Source organism: Stigmatopora nigra, chromosome 1 (genome assembly GCF_051989575.1).
Source record: "Stigmatopora nigra isolate UIUO_SnigA chromosome 1, RoL_Snig_1.1, whole genome shotgun sequence".
In the NCBI taxonomy this organism is placed as follows: domain Eukaryota; kingdom Metazoa; phylum Chordata; class Actinopteri; order Syngnathiformes; family Syngnathidae; genus Stigmatopora; species Stigmatopora nigra.
In genome coordinates, this window is record NC_135508.1 from 15135138 (window position 1) to 15159819 (window position 24682).

At 36.9% G+C, this 24682-nt stretch overlaps 1 protein-coding gene across 3 annotated transcripts in view; it reads left to right on the forward strand.

The window, feature by feature from the left end:
* Nucleotides 1-24682, forward strand: part of plekhg5b (pleckstrin homology domain containing, family G (with RhoGef domain) member 5b) — a 46072-nt gene that overhangs the window by 17519 nt on the left and 3871 nt on the right. For 2 of the 3 annotated variants that reach the window (XM_077727897.1, XM_077727906.1), the window contains exons 3-19: nucleotides 7305-7443; nucleotides 7737-7836; nucleotides 7917-7977; nucleotides 8046-8137; nucleotides 8280-8416; nucleotides 10225-10391; nucleotides 18577-18768; nucleotides 20715-20888; nucleotides 21357-21452; nucleotides 21681-21881; nucleotides 22457-22567; nucleotides 22649-22798; nucleotides 22887-23024; nucleotides 23821-23940; nucleotides 24020-24152; nucleotides 24269-24384; nucleotides 24460-24623. In XM_077727897.1, the coding sequence (XP_077584023.1) occupies nucleotides 7305-7443; nucleotides 7737-7836; nucleotides 7917-7977; nucleotides 8046-8137; nucleotides 8280-8416; nucleotides 10225-10391; nucleotides 18577-18768; nucleotides 20715-20888; nucleotides 21357-21452; nucleotides 21681-21881; nucleotides 22457-22567; nucleotides 22649-22798; nucleotides 22887-23024; nucleotides 23821-23940; nucleotides 24020-24152; nucleotides 24269-24384; nucleotides 24460-24623 (2291 nt within the window). Of the gene's footprint in view, nucleotides 1-1347; nucleotides 1555-7304; nucleotides 7444-7736; nucleotides 7837-7916; nucleotides 7978-8045; nucleotides 8138-8279; nucleotides 8417-10224; nucleotides 10392-18576; nucleotides 18769-20714; nucleotides 20889-21356; nucleotides 21453-21680; nucleotides 21882-22456; nucleotides 22568-22648; nucleotides 22799-22886; nucleotides 23025-23820; nucleotides 23941-24019; nucleotides 24153-24268; nucleotides 24385-24459; nucleotides 24624-24682 lie in introns of those variants that run through there. The other variant, XM_077727914.1, reaches the window with a different exon arrangement.

Sequence of the window (24682 nt, forward strand, 5' to 3'; positions counted from 1 at the left end):
ACATGAACTTAGATATCCTTGATAGTTTTCTTAATTTTTTGTGGTTTGTGATTTCGGTAAAAACCTAAATGTAAAAAAAAATGTAAAAGTAAAAGTATGCCATTTGTAATTAAAAAAAATCCCAAAAAGTTAATTTGCATTTAATGTTAATGGTTCAAAGAATGTCAGGCTAAAAGTCGGCCCGCACACATTTTCACCTTACCAAATCTGGCCCTCTTTGCAAAAAGTTTGGACACCCCTGGTCTAATCCTTCATGGTAATTGCATTGCTGCCCTCCTCTCTTTTAAGTGTAGCCTCCTCTAATTAAGACTGACAGTGGGGGATATAGATTCAACAGGTTGCTTTATTTTGAACTACTCGTGGGGGGTTTCGCATTAAGAACCACCCGCTCCTTCACCCTACTTCAAACATGTAAGCCCCCCTCCTCAAACTGCTGCCTTGGGGGTGCCTTCTTGTTTTTGTGAGCTACCTAATTGCCAGGGATTTAAATGTAGTCATCTTGGATTAGCCCAAAGAACAGAAAAAAAACAATTTTACTCTGCTGCCCTTTATCTTGGAAGTCAGAATTTCAGTTTGGAACTGACATCATTCAGAAATTATTTTACTTTCCTTTTCTTTTTTGATTGCCTTGTTGTTTTGGTAAAATTGGAATTATTCCACTGCTTGCGTTTTCTTTTTTTTCCCCACATTAACATACCAATCATTTTCACAATAAAATGTCAATGACGTTTTACTGCACGTAAACTTGGTATTAATTCTATTTCCGCACTGTTTCAAGTGTGCTGTTGTGAAACCAAATGGAAAACAGGAGTATCCTAAAATTATTATACTGCCTCATAGTGAGGAAGACTTTTGCCTCACCAAATATGGTTCTTTGTGCAAGACAGTGATAAAAGAAAAATGGAGTGCCTCAAGCTATAATAACTTTAATTGTGCAATTTGGTTTTCAGATTTTCTTCCACATAGCTACTACCAACATCACATGCTCGTGTATATATTTTTTCAAGTTCAAAATTATGTCCAAATTTAGTTTGATACCATTCTGACTTTTTTGAAATCTAGAATGACCCAATTTTTTTTAAAGGTGTTATAGCTATTAACCCCTCAAGGTTGTAAGGGAAACGCGAAATAAAGACGCAAACCTCTGCCCGTAAAGAATTTTCCTTCTCTACTGCATCTGAAATGACAATGTAATGCGTTAAAGGACAATATGTGAGTTTTATGTGAGTCAGCTTGAATGTGTTTGACCTTGTGTGGATGTGATTGTGAGGGTGGGCGTGGCCTATGACTTTCTGTCTGTGTGTTACTGTGTGACTCCCAGACTGCTGTCATAAACAAAGTCAACACATCCACTGTCATACTTTGTGGATCAGGAATATCATACAGCCAGACAGTGATTGTTTCTCAGTCACAGAAGAACATATTTTAATCAGGTTGGATCTCGAACTTTGACCTTCACTACTGTCATTTTGAACCTTGACGATATTGATCAATTCTTACGAGGAAACTCTGAAGTCTTGTGTTTTTTCTTCTGGGAAGTTGACATTTTCCATGGTAAGTAACTGTTGAATGTGCACTTAAGTTTGATCTGAGTTCAACTTTTACTTCTCATTAAGTTTCCAATAGTTCTCGGTCAAAGTAAAAGCAGGTGTGTGACATTAGAATTTACAATGCCGGCTTTTGTTTTTCCACATCTGAGTGGAACAGCACGTTGTCTGTTTTTCTTCCCAAGTGTGCATATTTCACATCTGCTTCTTATATTAACACACCAGCCTCCTTCCTGGCACACGCCAGCCTTCTTTTAAACATAGAAAAAAAGTTTAAAACAAATCCTTCCTTCAAATCTGCGTCAAAGAACAGTTCGTATTCAAATCTCCAGTTAGTTTTCAAAGTTTAATATTCTTGTGCCTTGAGCACCCATTTTGTCTGTTTGGATGCCCTAAAGCAATGCTTTTCAAACATAGTCAGCCATTGCCGGTACACTTGACTTTGTGCTAGCCCCACCTGCATGTGAGTGGCACTTGTTTTGCTGTCATGGTTTCTATGTTCAGCATTTAGTTTTGGAATGTCAAAAGGAATCTTAAGTGTTTTTTAAGGTAATATTTTTCTGAAAGATTACTGAGAGTTGTTACTGATCCATTGCCACAGTGCATCATCAGGCTCACCAAACTGGTGTTGCCGTACTTCCTCCTGGAAGGTCTTCCGGTTTTCTTAGGAAACAAAAATGCTTTATTTGCGTTTCAGATTATTCCCTCAACATTGGTTGTTTTCTTGACTTAATAGGCGGTGCATCACATTGAGAATAGTCTTCATCAACTGTGGTTAAGAAAAATAGGAGAGGTTTTGAGTTTATCTGTTAATCATAGCCAAAGGGAACACTTAAAGTATGGCGGAAGGTTCAATTCACACGGTATCATTTGAATTTTTAATAGTTGCTACATTTAGGCAAAAGATAGTTGTTCTTTTTAATCGTGTGTATGACTAAGAATAAAGAGGCAGTGAAGGCAGCTGATGTTAGGCATTTTGATGAAAATCTGGATTTATAGAATTTGTTTTATCCTCTTGTCGAAATTTATAACATTTTTTGCCTCAATAGGCTAAAAAGGACACACTTCTTGCAAACACTTGAATTGATTTGAATATTGAAATCACACATTGCACTTTAAAAAATGACAGATCCAGAAAAACAACAATAATAATAAAAGAAAAATGGCACACAATGGATTATTGCCATATTGACCAAAACTGGGCAAGTCAGGTCGTATCCAACCAAAACAATGGGGTTGTATTTAGTGTTTCAAGAATATGGAACAATACTACTTAAAAACCCTCTGATAACTGTAATGCGAGTACTGGTGATTGTGAGCTCATGTTTTGGAGTAACTTTTTTTTTTCTTACTGCTTTTTGAAATTTTTCCATTTCCCAATCTGGGAAAGTCATGATGCATCACTGAGCAGATGATCACAGTTGATCTCAGACAGTGACTCACAGCAACCTACTTGGACTATAGATACAAGCCCCAATTGGTGAATAATATTTTTGGGGATATTCTAAAAATTGTCGAATTGTCAATTGGATTGTGTTATTGGATTATCACACACAGATATTAATCAATCAGTTTAGTCACCTAATACGACCTAGTTTATCAAGTTCCAAAGAGTGTTTTATTTCTCTATTTAGATGTTTGTGATCATTATCAGTGTATTTTTTACAAATAATACAGCTTCCTTAACAATCAAAATTATTAGTTCAATACATTTTATACCTTCTATCCATCAGAAGTAAGACTATCTAGTCTCACATCAGTCAATGAATTATGCTGGTTATTTGTGTATTTTGTGTCTGAAATGCACATGCTGACACACGGCTTCAAAGTCCACGTAACTTTCTTGTTTGACTTTCGGTCAACACGCAAGCTATGTATCTCAAACTTGGATTTTTTTTAGGGTAAACAATCTGATTTTCACTGTCCAGCCAAAACGGTCATACACTTATATATGGTTGGAACCCCTTTAGCTTTAATTAAGGCAAGCATTTGCTTTGGCAATGTTTCGATAAGCTTTTGCAATGTCACAACATTTATTCCCATTCAGTGTTTTATTAGTTTTTCTGATAGCTTTCAAGATCTTTCATTGATCATGTTAAAGTTGGACAGCTGTGATGAGTTCAAAAAGCCTCAATTTGCCAGGGAGCTTAAAGATTGGACTCTGGAGCTATGGAAGAATGACAGATTTAGCCTGTTCTAGAGTTATGGACACATCAGGGTAAAAAGCGAGGCAGATGAAGCGATGCACCAATCATGCCTATTCCTACTATACAAGCAGAAAGAGCAGTGTTATAATACTTTTGGTCAAATCTAGATGTAGCAACAATATGTGTTCTAAGAATGATGTCAGCTGAAGGTTTCCCCATCAAAGCATTTCATATCCTGAATATTTTCTATGTAGGAGCATTCTCAAGTAGAGGTATCATTGTAAATCACTTCATATCAATAACAATTTTGATGGGCGACATCATTATGACTAGTCGATTAATCATTGTAGCCTAGTGTAAACATTTTGTACCATGAAAAGGTGTCTGTGAAAAATTAAAGAAAATTACATTGAAGGTATTAGTAAGCCAGTCACAATAACAGTTTTTGAAGACAATATTTTTTTCCCAGACACGACCGTGATTAATATTATTATTGGGTTTTATTTGTTAATTTTTAATCATCACAAAAACACTTCAATGTCATGGAAAATGAGTAGACACCTAATTCTTATCAGTTCCAAAATACAGTATCACATACAAACCATGCACACTGAAAAACTGTCGTTGGGTGTTTTATATATTGGATGGTAGATTTATATACTATTATCTGTAACAAGTCTGGTTATCATCAAAAGTAGTGACATTACCTCAGTGCTAAACCTACTGAAATGTTTCTTAAAAACTGTAAAATGTATAAAAATAAATATGGTGGGTGAACAGATCATATTTTTATTATGTTTTATTTATATAATATTTCTCCTGAAAGAAAATAGGGGTATGCCAATCATCCAGATTGTGTAGGTTTCTGCAGTGTAATTTTGTACATGTAAGATAAACAGACGAACGAAGTCTCCCCCGGTCATTTTGTTTTCACCTTGAAGGATCAAACACCCCAAGTGCCTCTGTTTGAGTAGCTCCACATGTGCACAGCCACAATGAAGTTGTTTAATGTGAAGCAGGCGAGCAGACCTGTGGCCAGTCATGTTGCTTAAGCGTTTCTCGGGCATACTGTATCTGCTATACCCTGTTCAACACATGTTCGCTCTGTTTATTGACAATAAATCAGACATGGGCCGGGCTTTGCACAGCCCCCCTTGATCTTAGTAATATCCTCTTCTCACCAACTGGATCGACGTAAAACACAAATTGCTTTAAAATGTAGGCTTTCCAGGCGAACACTTCTGAGGGCTTGTCGGGTGGGTTATTTTGTTCCCAAGAGCACAATGTTGTCTGGAAGACAAAAGAGGGGAAAGTAACATTGAGCAGATGCACCTCAAAGGCTGTTGTTGTAGACGTTGACTTCTAGTAAATTAGTTTCCATCTGACTGTTAGTGCTGATAAATATTCCATCTGGTCAAAAGGCTGAAAAGATGGGCGATCTATATTGAATTGTTTTGATAATAAAATGGTTCATAATGCGTAACGACAGTTACATACATTTTATTACAGTGCAGCTGACACTGCAGTCAAATTTGGTGGGAATGGTGCATAAGGTCTCACAGGCCAATTGCTGATTTGGGGATGGTATTGAATTTCCTTTCCTGTTTTTCAAACGTAAATGAAACTGACTGTATTTTTGCTTGAAAACAAAATGTCTAACACAAGCAGAACGATTTTCTTAATACATTTTTTGTTTTGTATATTTGAGGGGTAGTTCTTTAATTCTTTTCAAACCAAATTGCAAGTTAACAGCAGGAGTTTACAAGTGAGTACAGTAATCCTTGATTATTGCCTTTTTACTTATCGCAAATTCGCTACTTCGCGATTTTTTCCCACTCTTAATTATTTTTAAATTTTTTTGTTGTTTTTAAGTTAAAAAAATGTGAAAATCCATGCTGAAACGCGGAAGCCACTATTGCTACTAGGACTCAGCATTGAAGAAAATAAGTCATAATAGGGGTGACCCTACTTTGCAATTTTCGATTATCATGCCCATATCTGGTCTACATTAACCGTGATACTTGAGGGATTACTGTAAATACAATAGAAATTTGGCCTCAGATGTTTTTCCTTTCAAAACCTACGAATGTTTCAACATTAGCCTTTTTGTGATATGTTCTGTGTTGATGGAGAAAATTAGGTAGCTGTGAAGTACAAAACATCGGTTTTGGACACTGATGCACTCACTTAGAGCTCATCTAGTTTCTAAATATAACATTTTCTTACTCTGAGCCCAGCTCAGTCTGGCTCTTACTTTGTGAGCTTGACTGGAAAGGCAAGGAAGGGAGGGGGAGAAGAGGAAAGAGGTGGTTCTGGCCCGTAGTGGGTCGATCAACTCTGTTTAATCTCTGTTGGACCGTCAGATGGTTTTGACATTGCACATGCGCCAATTAGGTACCAGGATTGGACGAGGAACTCATTTTCAAAAGCTTCTGAAGCAAAGTTTTCCTCTTCTTTTTCTTCCTTGTTGTCATATTTTGAGTGGATTCCTAGCTCCTCCCACCTGTGTCTCTTCCGAGCTGTGATTATACCTGGCTAGACTTTGAGAGGGAGGGCTTATTAATTAAAGAAGGTGGGGGTTGTAAGCAGCCTAGAGACTTTACGTTTAGATAGTAGTGTGTAGTGTAGATAGGAAACTGTGTCACAGAAAGGCAACAGACCGCCATTTGCCGGTGATGTCAAGTGACTACTTCCTATATGGCAGGAAGCAGTATATTTTTACCTCTTGGTTAGATGGTTCTGATTTTGAACACATTTTAGTCACACTTCTCAGTTACCTGTTTAATTGAAGGCATGAGTTAGCATAAAATTAGCCATAAATACATTATTTTATCTATAAATGATATACATTTTGCTACTTTATGTTACCAGACAAACAATGTACACATCACACGTCAAGCTTTTTCTAATGTGCACACTATCAATATGTTGGTATTGGATAAATATTATAATACTACCTTTTCAATCTTTCATGATGCCTCATAATGATTTATTTCAATGTATTGCTGTATTTAATGCAGAGCATGTTTCAAAGTACTCAATCTGCTAAAGTAAAATCTTAACTGTTAGTGAAATGACACTTATAAAAACTTGAATATCCAGCATACACGTGCACATAATCCTCACACACATACACACAAGGCCAGGAAGGATACAGTTCTGGGACCTCCATTGTATCTCACCATACATCCTCATATACTGACGTTGTTGTGCGTGATGTAAGTGGAGGCCTACGAGAGCCCCCCTGCTGTTTTATCATACCACCACCCCTTGAGGTGAGGGATGAGAACAGGTCGAAGAGGTTAGTTTGTGCGGGTGTTGAATCTGTCTGGTTCGAGACAGATCTCCTTAATCCTGCAACCTTCTGCTGCTTGTTGTCTGGACTGTAAGAAAAAAACAAAAAGCTGCTCTCAACTCAGCATTGGCCTTTGGTCAGTGTTGTTGAGTAACTTCTGGTAGTTATCTTGGATTGTGAATAAATATTTTGATCTAATACCAAGATCTGGCACTAATTTCTAAAGTTTGTACTGTTCTGTTTGCGTTTTATTCTGATCACTGTCTTCTGTTGGTTTGACATGATTTGTTGTTTGCTTGTATTTGTCATTTGCAGGTTTGTCACCACCCTGATTGCCAAGGCCCAAATAGCAACAGTCCCCTTCACCTATGTGAGTCATGTGACTCGCGCTGCCACTCAGAGAACAACAGTATGCACTTTGATCGGCACCCCCGATTTGACTTACAACCACAAGGTATTATTGCATTTTTTTCCTTTTCTTATTATGGTATTGTTTCTCAGTCAGCAAGAATATACACAACCCATTTGAATAAATCTTTTTACAGCAGTGGACCAAGCAAATTAAACATGCTGTCCAATTTCCATAATTAGTCAATGTAGTTGTTCTTTATATATTGTATTAGCTAGGATAGCTTCAGCGCCCTCGCAAACATCGTGAGGATAGGCGGCATGTAAGGTGAATGAATAGATGAATCGTTTTTTAATTTTACAGTCAACAAATGAATTTTGCTCTCTCTCTCTCTCCAGCCTCCATCCTGGCTCGGAACGTATCTACTCGATCCTGCCCCCCACGTACCAGTGGCCCCTCTGACCTGGAAGAAGAGGATGAAGGGAGCAGTGACCGCGGGTTTGTAAAGTTGTCCTGTGTTGTTATACTTATGTAACTTTTTTTAAACAATAATTTACATAAATGCTCCTTATTTGCAGGGAGAGGAAAGCTGGGGGCATGAAGCTGGTAAAAAAGAAGCCACGAAGGAGACACACGGATGTAGGTCATGAGCCTTCTTGTGGAAGCTTCAGTGTTAACCAATACTGTCGTCTCTTTCCTTCTTCTAGGACCCCAGCAAAGAGTGCTTCAGTCTCAAATTTGACCTGAATGTGGACATCAACACAGAAATAGTGCCTGCTATGAAAAAGAAAACCTTGAGGTGAGGTGATTTTTAATATTGTGTTCCCCAATATTTTGCCATTTTTGTGTTGATATTGTGATGTATTTTTTATTTCTTGGCAATTCTCCACAGCCCCCTTATGATCATCAAATAATTCTGTTTTGTTCTTTCAAATTGCAAGAGAGGTTCTAGGTCCAGTGTTTGAGAGGAACGGCATTGAACTGTCACGTGTGGACTTGTTCCTGGATCAGTCCAACACACCACTGTCTCTTAACTTTGAGGCCTATCGATTTGGTGGACACTATCTCAAAGTCAAAGGTAAAACACGCTGATTTGTGTCATGTCTGATTGATTGTCATTTTTGAGTATCAGCTTAAACTTTCAAGTCGAGAGTCCAAACTATCAACTTGTGTTTGTGTGGCTCAGTGTGTTCAAAAGCTGCTGTCAGCCAAATGTTATTGTTTTTAAACAAGCTAAAAGGAGACTTGTGACATTGGTATCAACAATACCACTTTGTTCATAGAATGCAAGGAGGCTTTTGATTCAATGCCAAGTGGTGTATTTGGCATGCGTACTCTTATCTGAAGTGACCTTTTCAATGTTGAGGGTAATCTGCGTGGGCCAGTTTCCTCTCACACCCATCGTCCTGACTATAAGAGGAAAAGGAGTGGACTCACTCAAAAGTCAATACAGCGAGCAATAGAGGTGCAACATATTAGTTTTTGTTACAATATATCTGTGCTACAGACAATCACAGTGATGTAAAAATACTCTCTCAGTACAGAAAAGCAGCTCTAGTCAAAGCTGAATATGTTCCCATTGTATTGGACAGATGAAATACAATGCAATGAAGCAAATATCCCGATCCTATAGATTTTTGTAGTCCATCAGGTGGAAAAAAAATATACTGAATAATCAAAATCAAATTTTTAAACTGTTCTGATGAAAATAACATTTGAAAATCTCTCAATTTACTCTATAATAATTATTTAAGTGCAATCAATCAACACCTGACTTGACCCATTTTTTCCTGTGTATATAATATAGAGCTTTTTTAATTAAATATGTAATGTTCCATCAGCATTTCACATACAAACTTTAAAAAGTGATCCCACCTTGAGATTGGGAGATCATTGTTATCAACGATCTCTTCTTTTTTCATCAGTCTTGTTAGGAACTTTTCTCTTTTACTTACTAATTTTGACTCAACGTTTAGTCTATCTCTGGATTTTTCAATCATTGCCTTTTTGTTTGTCTGCCTCAAATTGGGTCGTTCTTTTCTTTGGGCTCTAGCTGTGGGAAATAATCAGTGCCAGGCTCAAACTGTCGTCAATTAAGATCTAAACATTTTACATGATCACATAATTGTAATGGTAATTGAACATATATATGAGTAGTTGTAGTACATTTCAACAAAAATAGTCCTTTAATAAACATGGAGTTTTACAGCCTCCGTGTGTGTATATTAGTCTGCCCAAGAGTTCCTTTGTTCATGCTGAACTTTCTGTTGGAATTAATGGAACAAAAGACAAAGAAAATGTCAGACGTGCAAAGATAATAATCCACTGAGTTTCCATGAGCTGTGTTCACATGACTATTTGCATGATTATGGTTACGTTGAGAATGAAATATAACTTGAATTAAGATCAAAAGCCTCTGAATACATATTCAAGAGAAAAAAAAATACATATATAAATTTGATTTTAGGTACGTTTTTGGGGGGGGGGGGGGGGGCATTTTTTTTATTTACTATGAAATCAAGCATAAACATATGGTAAAGTAACAAAAGTGAAATTGAGAACAAGAGGCTGAATTGGCATCTGTTAACCCAAAATTTTCAGATAACTCTAGCCTAAAAAGAATAACATATATATGTGGCACTTGGGTTTTAGTCACAGGCTCAGCCAAACTGAAAAAAGTCAAATATATAGTCCTGAAAATATGGTTCATACACTAAACAAAACAACACTGAGATAAAATCATTCTTGAGAACACACAAGACTAAAATTAATTGAAGACTTTACTAAATACCAAATGCTTTTTGCAACCATGTGGTATACTGTAACATCCATAATCTGTACAGAAGTTCATTGTTTTGATTTTAACGATGCTCCTTTGTCATGAAGCACGGCCTGGCGATGAGCTAAAAGTGGAGCAGGGGGTAAAGGACATGAGGTCGTTAAGCCTACCCAACATGAAGCCCGCCGAGAATCAGACCCCCTACATTATCACGCCAGCCACCGGGAGGGTGGAGCACGCTTCTCTGGGACGTCGTGAGGGCACGGATCCATTGGTGAGTCATATATATGTACACACCCTTCTCTCCTTTCCATCACTTCACCTTCTATTGTTCTTTTCCCCCTTGTGCCCAATCATCCCCCATTCGTACACCCACCGGGACTTTGTTGTACAAGGAGTATCTTGTTCAGTTATACTGTGGGAATGTGTTTGTGGATTTCAGTAGCCCGTGCTAGTATTAAGTGAATCAATATTTAAAGTCCACTTGTTTTATACTGAAGTGCTTGGCTGCATGGAAGTAGGACAGTCCAGTTGTCAGGTTTATGGGAACTAATGTCCCTTGTCACAAGAGCCACGAGTTCTATTTCTTAAGGATGAGCAACTAGATTCCAGTTTTAAGCATGTCACTTCAGATTAACTTTAGCATTACATGTCTACTGTACTTGGGTTAGTTGTCTACTGAACACTGCTCCTGTTTGGATTCATTTTAAGTTTTTCCCCTGTGCTTAATATGGTAGCTCAACCAAAAAAAAATACATCTAAACATTACTACTGCATTTTTGAGTCCCTTTATAAGATGATATCTTGTCGTGTATCGAAGGCCAAGCACCATCAAATTTGAGATCTATCTTATTCTAGCACTCATTATTGTTTTTTTTTAAAATATTTTATTAGAATAATAAAGTTGAGAGAGCAGGATTTAACCGTTTTTTCCACGACAACTTTTTCCTTTGCAGCCACTCCCCCTGCTGGCTGTTAGAAACAATACATTTGCCTTCACAGCACACGTTTTCTTAAAAAGTAATAAAAATAGAATAAAACAACTGATGTTTCATAGAAAAAAAAACCTAATTTAGCTATTGCCACTTCTATTTTCAAAGATTGTAGCCAGAGTTTATTTTTTTCTCCAGACCATTTGTCACAGGTAAAGCTGATAAGATGTGAATCAGGTACAAAAGTTATTGCTTAGGGCGAGGAAAAAAGGTTGACTACCCGCTGTTGCATCATGTTTTTTTCTGTCTGGAAGCACAAAGGTAGACATTATGACTAGTTATCCATTCAATAATTTTAATGTGGAGATGACAAAGTTAGTTTGTCAGTATTAGTATCAAAACATATTGAATAAAACACCAAGATTTTAAAATTCTGTTTAATCCCTTTTGCTTTATGCTGCTGCGTGTATCACCCTTTTATTGGTGCGATAAGCCCTGCACTCTAATCAGAGTTTCATACTTTCCATACTCTTTGATAGTTCCTATGAAGACAGGAACTCAACTTTTGAACTGACCTCAAGTTGAACTTTTACTTTCAAAAATAAGTAAATTCACATTTTAACCAATCGTTATGTTGCTTCATTGGAACAATGATCTAGGTTTGTACATTTGTGAAGCCCTAATAACAGAAAACCATGCACTGTGTTTTAACTCTGAGTTGCTGGCTTTAGTAGTTATTCAGTGTCATTCATTGCTTTGCAGCCATAGCAGTTGGCCAAAATGGCCACGTCTTGTTACTTGAGCTTTCCAAACAAAACAAAACAATTCTCCCATAATGTGAAATCTAGCCGACGATTGCCAACCTGCACCAATAAGAAATATCTAAGATATGTGAAACCGATACTTTGAGTACCATGTACGTATAAATTTATGAATTGAGGTAACACCCACTCCAATATCTACTGCTCTCATTTTCCTTTAGTTACATTAATCACCTTTTAAAGTTTTACCAAATTAACTTTGTAAACACAAGCATGCACATTTCAGGCCCTGGCTTGCAAGTATTACAATATATAAAGTTGTCCAAGCACTTTCCGACCTTGTAACTTCTAGTAAACAATATTTCTTTTGGTAGTTTGTCCCCGCTGTAAAGTGTAATTGGCCATAGAATTGACATTTTGACACACTCTGCCAAGTCTATGAAATAGCTATTGTCACTGGGATAAAGGTAGCAAGAACAAAAGGCCTTCCAAAAAGAAATCTTTTGTGGGCACCCTTTCTGGTTCCAGTTTGAAGACCACTATAGATTTATTGACACTTGAGGTGGTTCCAGTTTTTGCATAATGATTTCTGCACTGTGGAAATACAACCCCAGGCCCCACATATATGCTACATTAGTGACAAGACACTGACAAGTATGTCAAATTAAATAATGTATTCTAGCACTCTCTTATTGTTTTTTATCCCTTTGACTTTTTGTGTTAAGCTATTGTGTTAAGTGATTTCATTCGATCAAATAAAATCAAAAGCCTTTATTGTCATTATTCATAGCTGCGTATAACAAAATTGGTGGTGCTACTCTACAAAGTGCGTTTTTCCATTAATAACATAGTTAAGTATTATAAAACTATAAAAAGTCACGTCCGGGCAAGCTAAATTCTAAAATATTGCTCAATCTAAGATATTGCACATTGTTATTGCACACCCCGAAGTTATTTCACAGAAGGGATTGTGTGCCGTGATAAGGGACTCACCAGCCAATATCAGACCTGTCACATGGTTTTCAATAGGGAGTTTCGGTTGGTTGTTGGTTAGTGTGGCTGGTTTTGAAAATCACCGTTGACTCAGTAGCGGCTGCGTGCGTCCTCAAGGCTGCATGTCATGTAATGTGACAAGGAAATTGGTTAGGTTTTGGGACCTCATACATATTTCAAACCTGCCCGTTTGCAAAATTAGTTCATCTTTAAGGGTAATTATAGTCAAACTTCAACCAAGTCACACTCATTTTGACTTGTATATGGTACAAGTGGGGGGGAAATTATTTTGATGGAAAGTGATATTGGGTGTTACCAGAGGTGGTCCTGGCTAATTTTGTGTCGTAGGCAGACAAAATTCACACAAACTAACCCCAAAGTATTAACAAATCACATGATTTATATTCATCAAATACAGACTCCGTTACAATTGTAGGTATTCTTTCATATGCAGTGGCACCTTTACTCAAGAATGTTTCTACAAATAGAATATTCAGGTTACAAAAAGCCTCTATGGGGAAAAAAATTAATCATCCCCAGAAATGGAAATACACTTTCTGTATTGTTTTTTTTTTTTCTTCTCTTCATTATAGAGTTACTTTCCCATTGACTAGCTCCCAACACTACTAAATCTTCCAGATTTATTTCAGAGGTTAAAAATGTTTGTAAAATAGTCCCAGAAAAGAAAAAGGTAAAATGTCGCCTTCTTGAAAGACATTAACATGTCTACTAGCTGAAAGGATCCTGCAGTGTCACTATACTGTTGTATGTGGGTGGAGCAGCAGAGGTGTGTTTGGTGGTGTTTTGTGTGTACGTCGTAGTACAAAAGGTATCTCCTGACACCTCATGACTGTTTGCGTGTGTGACCTTTGGCCTATAGCACTGTGTACCTGCAGGATCAGGTCGCATTTGAGCAGGCTACCCGCGACAGTCTCAGTTTGGAACTTTACTACTATTGTTGTGAGGACTGTGCATCTGAGGGAATAGAATTTTATTTTTGTGTGATCACATAATGCGTGTTAGTCGCCTGTCGTCATGGCACAGCTGGGACCTTCTTCAAGAGATCCCAGAGTCACCACAGCAAGATAACGAAGCAGCTGACTTTAAGGTGGGAAGCACTCAGCCTGGCTAACTTGTTGGTTGGATTCGTTTAGATGTGTTCCCGTTTTGAAAACTTTTGAAGAAATGACTGCCAAGCCAGTAGTTAGGATTGTTACATCTCACATTTTACTAATGTTCTCAGATTTTCTCCTGAATAATCTATGTATTCAAACAAGATAATTGGTTTGTTTACTATCTAATGATTCTTTTATACAGATCAATAAAAGGACATTTTTGGCAAAACCTGCCCCATTTAAGTCCCACTTAGCAAGAATGCATTTCCAAAAATACTCTTGCCATGTAAAAACACATTTTCCCTATTCGTCAATTCCCATTAACACTTACATTTTATCACCATATTTGCATAACAAACAATTAAGAAGCAAGATTCTGTATTTTTCTTTTCATGTGCTATAATGATTTGATTTAATCAAGTTGATATTCTTCTTGCACTTATGTCAGAGTCAAAGGTTCAAGGGATTTGTTGTACCTCTAGCTGCGAGGGCGATGAGTATCAAGTAGAATGTTAGCATTTCTTTAAATGTTTTGTTTTTACTATTTTTACATTTACTTACTCCAACATCGACTTCTAAAGCCTGTGTCCTTAAAGAATAACTGCCACTCGTATATACAGTAGGTAGGGTTAACTATTGCAATAGCTAAAACATCAAGGCGTATTGTAACAACTGCATTATTCTATTATAAATGTTTGGGGGCATTACCAATTATTGTTTGACATCTGTCACTTAGCTACAATAAGTTCTTAGTTTACACCTACTGCAGACCTATTATAAATTATACGTACAATACTATACAATCTGTTCTTCCGCTTAGCAATGAGAATCTTTGGTCTTTGGACCCAATATTGCTATTACGTTGAATTCAAATAGTGTTTGTTATGTACATTTAGTGCTATATGCACTTAAAGTCTATCACAAACGACGTGTGTTGGATAAAGACTGATGTTCTTCCTGGTTTACCAGGTTCTTGCAGTCTACGTAGCAGTCTGAACTTTTAGTGATCAGGACTGGTCTTGTTTGCTTTTAGATGTAATTTATAGATCCAACTGAGAACATTCTGTGGTTTTTAAGTCTGGAGATCGAAAAAGAAAAATAGATCAGTCTCTGTGATCAGTCTTGTCATATGCAATGAACAATATGCAGATGCAAATTGACCTCTTTGGCACATTGTGAACCTGCCCACAAAAAGAGTCCAATGTTAATGGTTTTCATTCAGGTCATAACACACCGGGTGGGGTACTGTATGATGATAAAAACAAATAACAAAGAACATTACACAAATTGTGTAACCAATACAAATATGTTTTTTCCATTGTATTATCCTGTTTATTGGTGTTTTTTTTCAGAGGGAGAGTACGAATTACTTTGTATTTAGTTCATTTATATGGGAAACAGTGATTTGAGATACGAGTAAATTGACATACGAGCTCAGTCCTGGAACGCAATAAGCTTGTAGGAGTTTGTCACCATATCCATTTCTAGATTGTGCAAGTGATGTTTTGATCAGGCTAGTGTTTGGTTAGAAGCTTTCATTAAGTCTCTGGTGTTTTCCCATCGTTAATCAAACCTACCTGATCAAGGAGAGTTGTTATCCATTACAAGAGTGGGAAGGCAGGCTCTTCCAATGCTTTTTACCATACAGTCCACTCCCATGTAAAGATGTTCCTCTTTCTCGGGCAAGGTTACTGCCACAAATGGCAATGATAAGATAAGCCTGAGGGCAAGGTTTAATGTCATTACTGTAAATGAAGGCTTTGTTGTTGTGTGGGCCAGGTTCACACAGCCAGCGCCTGCTTATGCAAGTCTGTCTGAAAATGTGTGACTAAAGGGATGGTCACAATGTTTTTTAAATTGAAACAAATAGGAAATGATAAAAATGGAAACATGTAGGGTCAACCCCCTTACAAGTAGTTTTTACCAGGACCACAGCCTTACAAGCGACTAATTTGCCCGTCTGCATGCACATATATTCAAATCACCCACTTGTAGCGGGTGGAGGTGAAGGTGGTCAGAGGTCTACTGCCTTCCCTCCTCTTTCCTGAACAACACAATGAGGCAGGATCCTCCTAGTTGCTATGACATCAGGCCAGTGTCCACGTGATATGCAAGAAACAAAGAACTTTGGAATATCATATGGGGATCCCCATTCTTAGCAAATAAACTCAAAGGAACGGCGTTACACTCCAACCGTGCCCTGTACATTAAAGCCTACAGCTAGAAATATTGACTGGATGCAAGACAGATTTGGAACTAGTAACCGAACGAGAACGGAAGCTGGTTCCCGAATGGGCTGCGACACTCTTGTCCGTTTAAAGGATCATTATGGTTTTTGTTAACTTTGACATGCCTCTGGCTTCAATGGTGAGTGAAGAATTAAGATAATCATAACTACTTGAATGTTGTTTGCTTGAACAGAAGAGCTTTCTTTTTGTTAATTTAAATCACTGTAAACACTCAATCTGTTGGAAAACAATACCAGATTGTACTGTTTTATTCACAAGAGCATAAAGCAGCAGTTGATGACAGAATTACTTAAAATTTTATTCATCCATGGTGATCGATCATTATGAGATTTAGACAGGAAGTTTGAATTTGCGTTCATTTTGTGTTTGTCATACTAGTCAGCACTTCATTTATTCACACAAATAAGGAAAAGGGTTTGTCACCTTCACTATGTTCCAATGTTTGCTTTTGCTCTTCCTACACTCCAGAATCAATTGCGGTCCCTAAAACAAAGCAGTTCGCTCGTTTTACATTCCTTACAAAAACAATTTTCATCACTATATATTTATAAAACTTGTAACACCATATTTTGGTATTGGAGGTCAGTGGTTTTGTTTATAAATCTATTTTTATGACAGGCCAGGTTCCCTTTACCGATAACCATCACCCCTTAGTTCCTTATGTTTTGTGTTTAAAAAAAACATATATATATATATATATATATATATATATATATATATATATATATATATATATATATATATATATATATATATATATATATATATATATATATATATATATATATATATATATATATATATATATATATATATATATATATATATATATATATATATATATATATATATATATATATATATGTATATGTATATGTATATGTATATATATATATATATATATATATATATATATATATATATATATATATATATATATATATATATATATATATATATATATATATATATATATATATATATATATATATATATATATATATATATATATATATATATATATATATATATATATATATATATATATATATATATATATATATATATATATATATATATATATATATATATATAATATGATACAAGCATTAACTAATTAGGTGCATATTTTACTGATATAGGCACAGCATAATGTTGAGTAATAATGAGCAATAATGTATTTTAATTAGAAAATATATATTAAAAATCTACAATCAAACAAATATCTCACTTCATATAATTCTTCTCAGCAAAGTAAACTTCTAAGAAAAATATATTCTATATGTATGTGCTGCATTACTTTCTGCCATGTTTTCTTCCATTATCTTCCTGACAAGCGACCGTACATGAAACAATGAGATGAGCACGATTTAAAATTGTCTTTTGATGCACATTCTTAAAAAGCACCCTACCAGTATTCGTTCCTAGTACATACTATTTTCGAGTTTCATAACAATACGAGACAAAGGGTGTCTGTTGTGACGCGTACTTTTCTTTCTGAAACGGGATAATTCAATTTTTCTGACTTTTGCTAAAAACGGTTCGCCTAACCCTTTAATGTTTTCATTTACTAGTAAAAACATGCTTAAAGCTACTGAATATTATTCCTATCTTTCTCCGTGTGCACGCATCTTGTGTAATTGTTAGCATCCAAGGATATTGGTAAAAGCCTGGAAAACTCCAGCTGCAAGCACAGAAAGTCTCATCGGCCTGACTGTATAACCGTTCAGCCAATCAGCTTTAAGCGCAAATACCTCGTTGGTGTTTGTTTGCGTCTGCAAAAGAATTCCATTGGAATTGTCGTTTCTTTGCTGGTGTCAATGCTTTGGAATGTGACGTCCTTGAAACGACAATTGAAATGGTTAGTGGGGGGGATTCTCTAGCTGACCCCCCACCGGGAGATTCCTCATCACTGACAGTGCAAGCGGTAAAAACAAGTACTTCCTCAGATAGAGCAGCGGCCCCTGTTTGTTTGTTCTGTTGGTGCTTGTAAAGTGGAGGGAGCACGGCAGGCCATGTTGACAGGGGAACAATGGTGGCGGAGTGTGGTCATTCTTGAAATGGAGCAACTCTTCTGTGATGTAATGAGCATTCCCTGCGAGGAAGTGGCTGTTCTTCCCTCTCCTGTTTGTGTCTGAATGTGTTAATGGTTTTGCTGATGTCATCTTTAACTCCAAAGTCCCCTGACAACTTCCTGTTTGTATCCCCCAATTGTGTATATATCCTTATTTCCATTCGTCCATCTGGAAAATTCTGCCTTCACACGAGATGAAGCTATTTCTCTTTCATTATCATGTAATCTTTTTGTATTGATCAGATCATCTTATTTTAGATCAATTCAGGCATGCGTGATTTGATCGCAAGTTTGGACTTTCTCCTTGCTAAGTCTCTTTTTGTCCATTCTTGCAGGGTCAGTCCCGGCGGAGGAAAAACATGACTGAATTTCTAGGAGAGACGAATATTCCCACACCGGATACGCTCGGGCAGTTGGGTGGCTCGCTTCCCAGTGCCGGTTCCGGTCCTGACAGCTGGAAGAACCGAGCTGCCGGCCGCTTCAGTGGCCTCTTCAGCTCCAACGCTTCTTCACCATCCTTCGGCAAGGTAAGCTTGACAAGGCTTCTTTTTTTGGATAATAGCATCAGACAAAGTAGCATTGTTGCTTTTCACGCATTCGTTGATTGTTAGCATAGTGAAAAGAGAACATTAAGACAAAACAGTAGAAAGGCAACAGGGGGAGGAGGTCGGGGTGCAGGTGGTGAGATCATTTCCCTCCAAATCTTGTTGGCTCAGATATTTTCCTGCCAGCACTTATGGAAATGACTTGTCAAAGGAAATGTTTAACACTGGTTCTCCTTACACTGGGTATTTTCTCTGTCCCATTTTTATTCCATAGTGTTGATTATTTAAAAGTAATTACAGTATTTCTGATTTAAACTTTTGAAGCATTGTGTTAGGTTTTGCTCCTATTACTTTGGGTGTTATGACAGTGTTTTGAGGATAATGAATAATTAACAAAAATTATCCAATATGTCTTACTTACAAGAGACACTAACTTACTAGCCTTTGCCAGATAAAACAACCCTAAATATCAAGAAAAAGTTCAGCTCCCTGCCTACTTTAACAGTGCAATGATTATCAATTATTGTATAAACTGGCTTTTCACTAGACCATTACAATAATGTGATCCTAACCCAACATGTGATTACAACAGTACCATTCTTTCTCATCTGATTATCATCATTATTGTTGTTCAGATCAACTCATTTCAAACTACTGGACTTGAGTTGATTTCAATTTAAAAGTGGTTATTTCACCAGAATTAAATCGCTCAAGCAGAAAGCTTTATTTTGTGTGTGTTTGACAAATCTGCACCCTTGTCAGATTTAACAACTTTATGAACTTGTATCACTTCCACATTAAACAATAATGAAACCAAACCAGAAGCATTTTAACCAATATTCTGTGATTTTATTATAAGAGAATCAATGTTTGCTCGTCTTTTTTTTCTCTTTTTATAATTCATCTCGCCTTTGACTTGGGTTTTGCTCTAGAACGTCTTCCTTGTCACCTCTCTGGAACAACTTATTCAATGTTGCGAGACAGCTTAATATTGCCGTGGGTTTCTCTGCCACATTTGGTACAACACACGGACACGCACCAAAGAAAGTAATTCAACTGAAATATGCCAGTCAAGAACTCAATTTTAAAGCTTACAAATCACAAAACAAATGTACAAACTCCAAAAAAAGATTAATGATGCAAATTTGTCAAATAATTTAAGGTTGATAGGCCACAAAAGAATATCAACCTGGGAAAAAGGCAATTCAGTTAAAGAATACACACATCTGAAATTAAAGTGGTATTTTCAGGAAAAAAAAGTTGTTTAGCATTTTTTCCACGGGTTTAAATTAGGTTATAACATCATTTATGTCAACAACGGCTCTGTGAAGCTCTTTAAGACTTGGTTATTCTTAAACATATGTGTCTTGATTGAGAACAAAATTGCAAAAGATAATATATTTTGCCACAATTTAATCCTATAATCATATAATAAAAGTGTTTGTATATGACCCATATAAGACACGGGCATGGTAATTCAGATGATCAGGTCTCTATTGGTTTGGCATGGATAACATTTCATCTGTGAACTTGCAGCATTTCTCTCGAAAGCTTTTTTTGTTTATATTTTTATTTTATTTTTTTCAGATGGCAGTTTTTGCATTTCATTTTTTGTGGTATGGATTGTATATATATTTTTTGTTTTAGTGACACACCAATGTTTTCACTTGAAAACAATAAAGACTGTCACTTTTATGGGTGACCTTAACCCCCTTTTGTCCAAGAGCCTTCAGTGGGACCCGTTGCATCTTTTGACCAAACACGATTAATGACTCATTTCCCGAGTAACATTCCCACTCTTAAAGCCCTTTGTAAAAAAAAAAAAAAAAAAAAAAAAATCCTGTATACACAACAGTTTTTCCTTATCACGTGGACGGGACTGCATCATCATTTTTCATCTTAACAGTGGATAACTGTGTTCCTAACAGGAGGTGGACCGACTGGAGCAGCTCCAGAGCAAGCTGCATTCGTACACCTCTTTTGGGCTGCCCAAGATACCTCGTCAGCTCTCCTTCCACCAGGACTCCTGGGAGGAGGAGGATGAGCAGGAGCCCGACCTGGTCCTAGAGGACAGCTGGCAGATGTTGCTGGACAACGTTGAGGTAACCCGGATACTGTACTGTTGATAAATTTTCTTCCTCCTTCACACCTTTCAATTTTACAGTTCATGTGCAATCATCTAGTTCATTCCCAACTATCAAAACCAGTGTACCGGAAAAGTCTAAATGTCTCAAATTATACTGGTGATTTATCACAAACACCTGGGAAGAGACATGTTAAATCCTTACGAACCTACTGAAAGCGGATCTGTACTATTCTATATATATTCACTACAACAATCATTTATCTTTTCCAATTTCCCAGAAGGATGTTTAAAACATGAATTTTATCAGTGTTAACTGCAAGCAAATGCAATGACTAACCATGACTACCAGAATGACCATTATTTGCTGTGATAGTGTCTGTGCAGTGATTACATAACATTGTAAATTTACATAATTGTTCTACTGTGTGCGCTTTTTGTATTCACAGACCTGTTTGACTAATGTTTGTACATGTGTATGTTTTAGACCTTGACAAGGAAACAGTTTCACCAACAGGAGGCTATTTGGGAGCTCCTACACACTGAGGCCACCTACATTAAAAAACTCAGAGTCATCACTGACGTAAGTCCAACAAAACAGATACTGTACATTGGCATGCACTCAAAAGTCACAGATCGATACTTTGTCTGAAGTCTTAAAGATAAAGTGGCTTTTGTACGCCTCCTCAAAGCATTAATCATCAGTCACTCAATCAAAAACGTGTATACTATGAGCAGATTAAATTCCATGTGATGTGTAAAAGGAACTCAATTCTAGTGAACTCTGTTAATTCTATTGATTTCCTTGCAGCTCTTCATGTGCGGCCTACTCAACCTGCAAGAGAGCGGCCTACTGACTGAAGTGGAACCTACACGTCTCTTCAGCAACATTCAGGAGATTTTGCGTCTGCACACGTCACTCTGGAACCAGGTCATGCACCCACTGATAGAGAAGGCCAGGCAGGCACGGGCTTTGCTTGACCCCACTGACCTCCAGCATGGATTTAGGATGGTATGTAACCAGGAACAGTGAAAGTATTATCTTTGTCTAGATAAAAAAGGGGATTGTGGCATGCTGATCCCAAAAGTGCAGCCATATTTTTCCTCAACATCTTGTTACTTCTTGCACACAATCATAACCAAAGCCATAACTTTGTAAAAACATGAATACTTAATATACATCATAGTAATTTCTGTTTTGTTCATTTTTCATTGGGTTTTTTATAAAATAACCAACAACCAAACAGGCACACTTTTTAAAAAGAAAAGGGATCAAATTCTTAGTAAAAATGATCTGTTTTAGATTTGACAGCCAAAAATTTACAGTTATGAGAAATGACTACAAAAAAATTGTGGTCACAACATTATCACTTCTATCAGTTTCTTCATCATACAAGTATTACAATGTAATAAAAAATACAATAAAATTCAAGGTACATGCAAAAAAAGCCCTGGCGAAACATCAGCCAATAACTTAACAATCCTTCTGCCATCTATACTAACGAGATTACTGCATGTCTTTACCTGGTCAATGATGGCTGACTAAACTGTGCATATACTAAGTGTGGTGTTGGCGTTTGTGTTCAGTTTGCCTCCAGATTCAAGCCGTATATCTGTTACTGCATGGAGGAGGAAAGCTGCATGGAAGACATGCGAGCGCTTCTCAGGGACAATGAGCTCTTCAGGACCTACGTCACCGTCAGTCAATGTCTCATCTGTCTCATAGTTTTGTTGTTTCTGTGCTTGTTACTTATTAACAAGTGTCTTGTCTGTCGACAGTGGGGTGAGACGCACAAACAATGCAACCGTCTAAAGTTGGTGGACATGTTGGCAAAGCCTCACCAGCGACTGACCAAATACCCCCTCCTGCTGAAGAGCGTACTCAAGAAGACTGACGATTTGGCCACCCGTGATGTCATCGGTGGTATGGTAGGTGCCAATTGATTGTCCAGTGGGCACACATTTTTCATTAAAGCCACTTTTCCTAAAAATCACGAATGGCCCTCGACCTGTATAGGTGGCCGCCGTGGAGAGCTTCATCGACAGTGTCAATTCGCACATGCGTCAGCGTCAAGAGCAGCAGAAACTGGCTACCATTTCTGCCCGTATTGAATCCTACGAGGCAGTAGAGGCCAGTAGCCAGGAGGTAGAGAAGGTGAGGAGACATTAAAGAACTCAGAACAGCTCATTTTAACTACACCCTAAAATTTAGAAGCAAATATATTTCAGATCTTTTTTTATTTTATTTTTTTACATAATTTCAATTCTCAGAAGGGAATATATATTTATATATATATATATATATATATATATATATATATATATATATATATATATATATATATATATATATATATATATATATATAGATATATATATATATATATATATATATATATACATATACATATACATATACATATACATATACATATACATATATATATATATATATATATATATATATATATATATGTGTGTGTGTGTGTGTGTGTGTGTGTGTGTGTATATATGTGAAAAAAAAAATATATATATATGTGTGTGTGTGTATGTATGTGAAAAAATATATATATATATATCTATACACATATGTATATATATATGTATGTATGTATGTTTATCATGAATGTTTTTGTGACAAAAAAGTATCTGTTCCAATCACTATCAGAGAAAAATCAGAGTTGTAGAAATAACTGGAAACTCAAGAGAGCCATGATATTATGTTCTTCACAAGTGTATGTAAACTTTTGACGACAACTGTAAGTGCATCTCACAGGGTAAGACTTGCAAGGCTCTTTAGATGAGATTTTATTCATCCCAACACAATCTTCAATTGAAATGCGCATAAGTCGCAAACATTCTTGAAATATCACTTTTGGAAACAGAAAAATAGACGTAACTTTTAGAGGAGAGTATTTAGTAACATAATCAACACGCATGTTCCTGCTCAGATCCTCAAAGAATACAACCACTTCGATCTTATGGCTCCAATGAAAGGAACATCTGTCGAGGAGACTCGACAGCTTCATCTGGAAGGCGCATTGAAGATGAAAGAGGGCAAAGACAGCAGGGTAAAGCTTGTAATGCTACTGCTTTCGATTTGTCTGCCTGTTCATTTTTTAAAATTTTAACTAACTATCTTCACTTTAGATGGATGTGTACTGCTTCCTTTTCACTGATTTGCTGCTCATTACCAAGCCCGTAAAGAGAGTAGAGAAGGTGAAAATTATCCGGCAGCCTCTCCTCATCCACAACATTGTCTGCAAGGATTTGAAAGACACAGGTGTGATGTGATTTTTCTCCCACGTGGGTGGTTAAATGTGGCATTTATAATATTTTTGTCAACATTTTTTTTGTAACTATAAACTCTTTCTTTTTTCTCCCCCTCTATCTCTATAGGTTCTTTCATCCTCGTCTACCTCAATGAATTCAGGAACGTTGTGGCCGCGTACACTTTCCAAGCTAACAGCGCCGCCCAGGGGCGAAGCTGGATCGAGTCAATCTGCAACGTCCAGGTTTGCACTCTTGCCACACACATCTCCTCCAACATATTGACATCGCTTCATCTAACTTGTCTCTTTTAAACACAGAATCAATTTCAAAGGCTACACACTGAGGAAGTGACCCGACTGCAGACCTCTCTCATGAGTTGTACGGTGGGTGAGGAAGAGCAGGATGAGGAAGAGGAGGATGAAAGCAGCAACTCTACTGCAAGTTCGCCATATCTGAGACACAAAGACCAGCATAATTTAAGGTGAAGGAAGGAGATTGATTGTTGGGCACCCATTTAACTCCCATAGATGGCGTGTAACG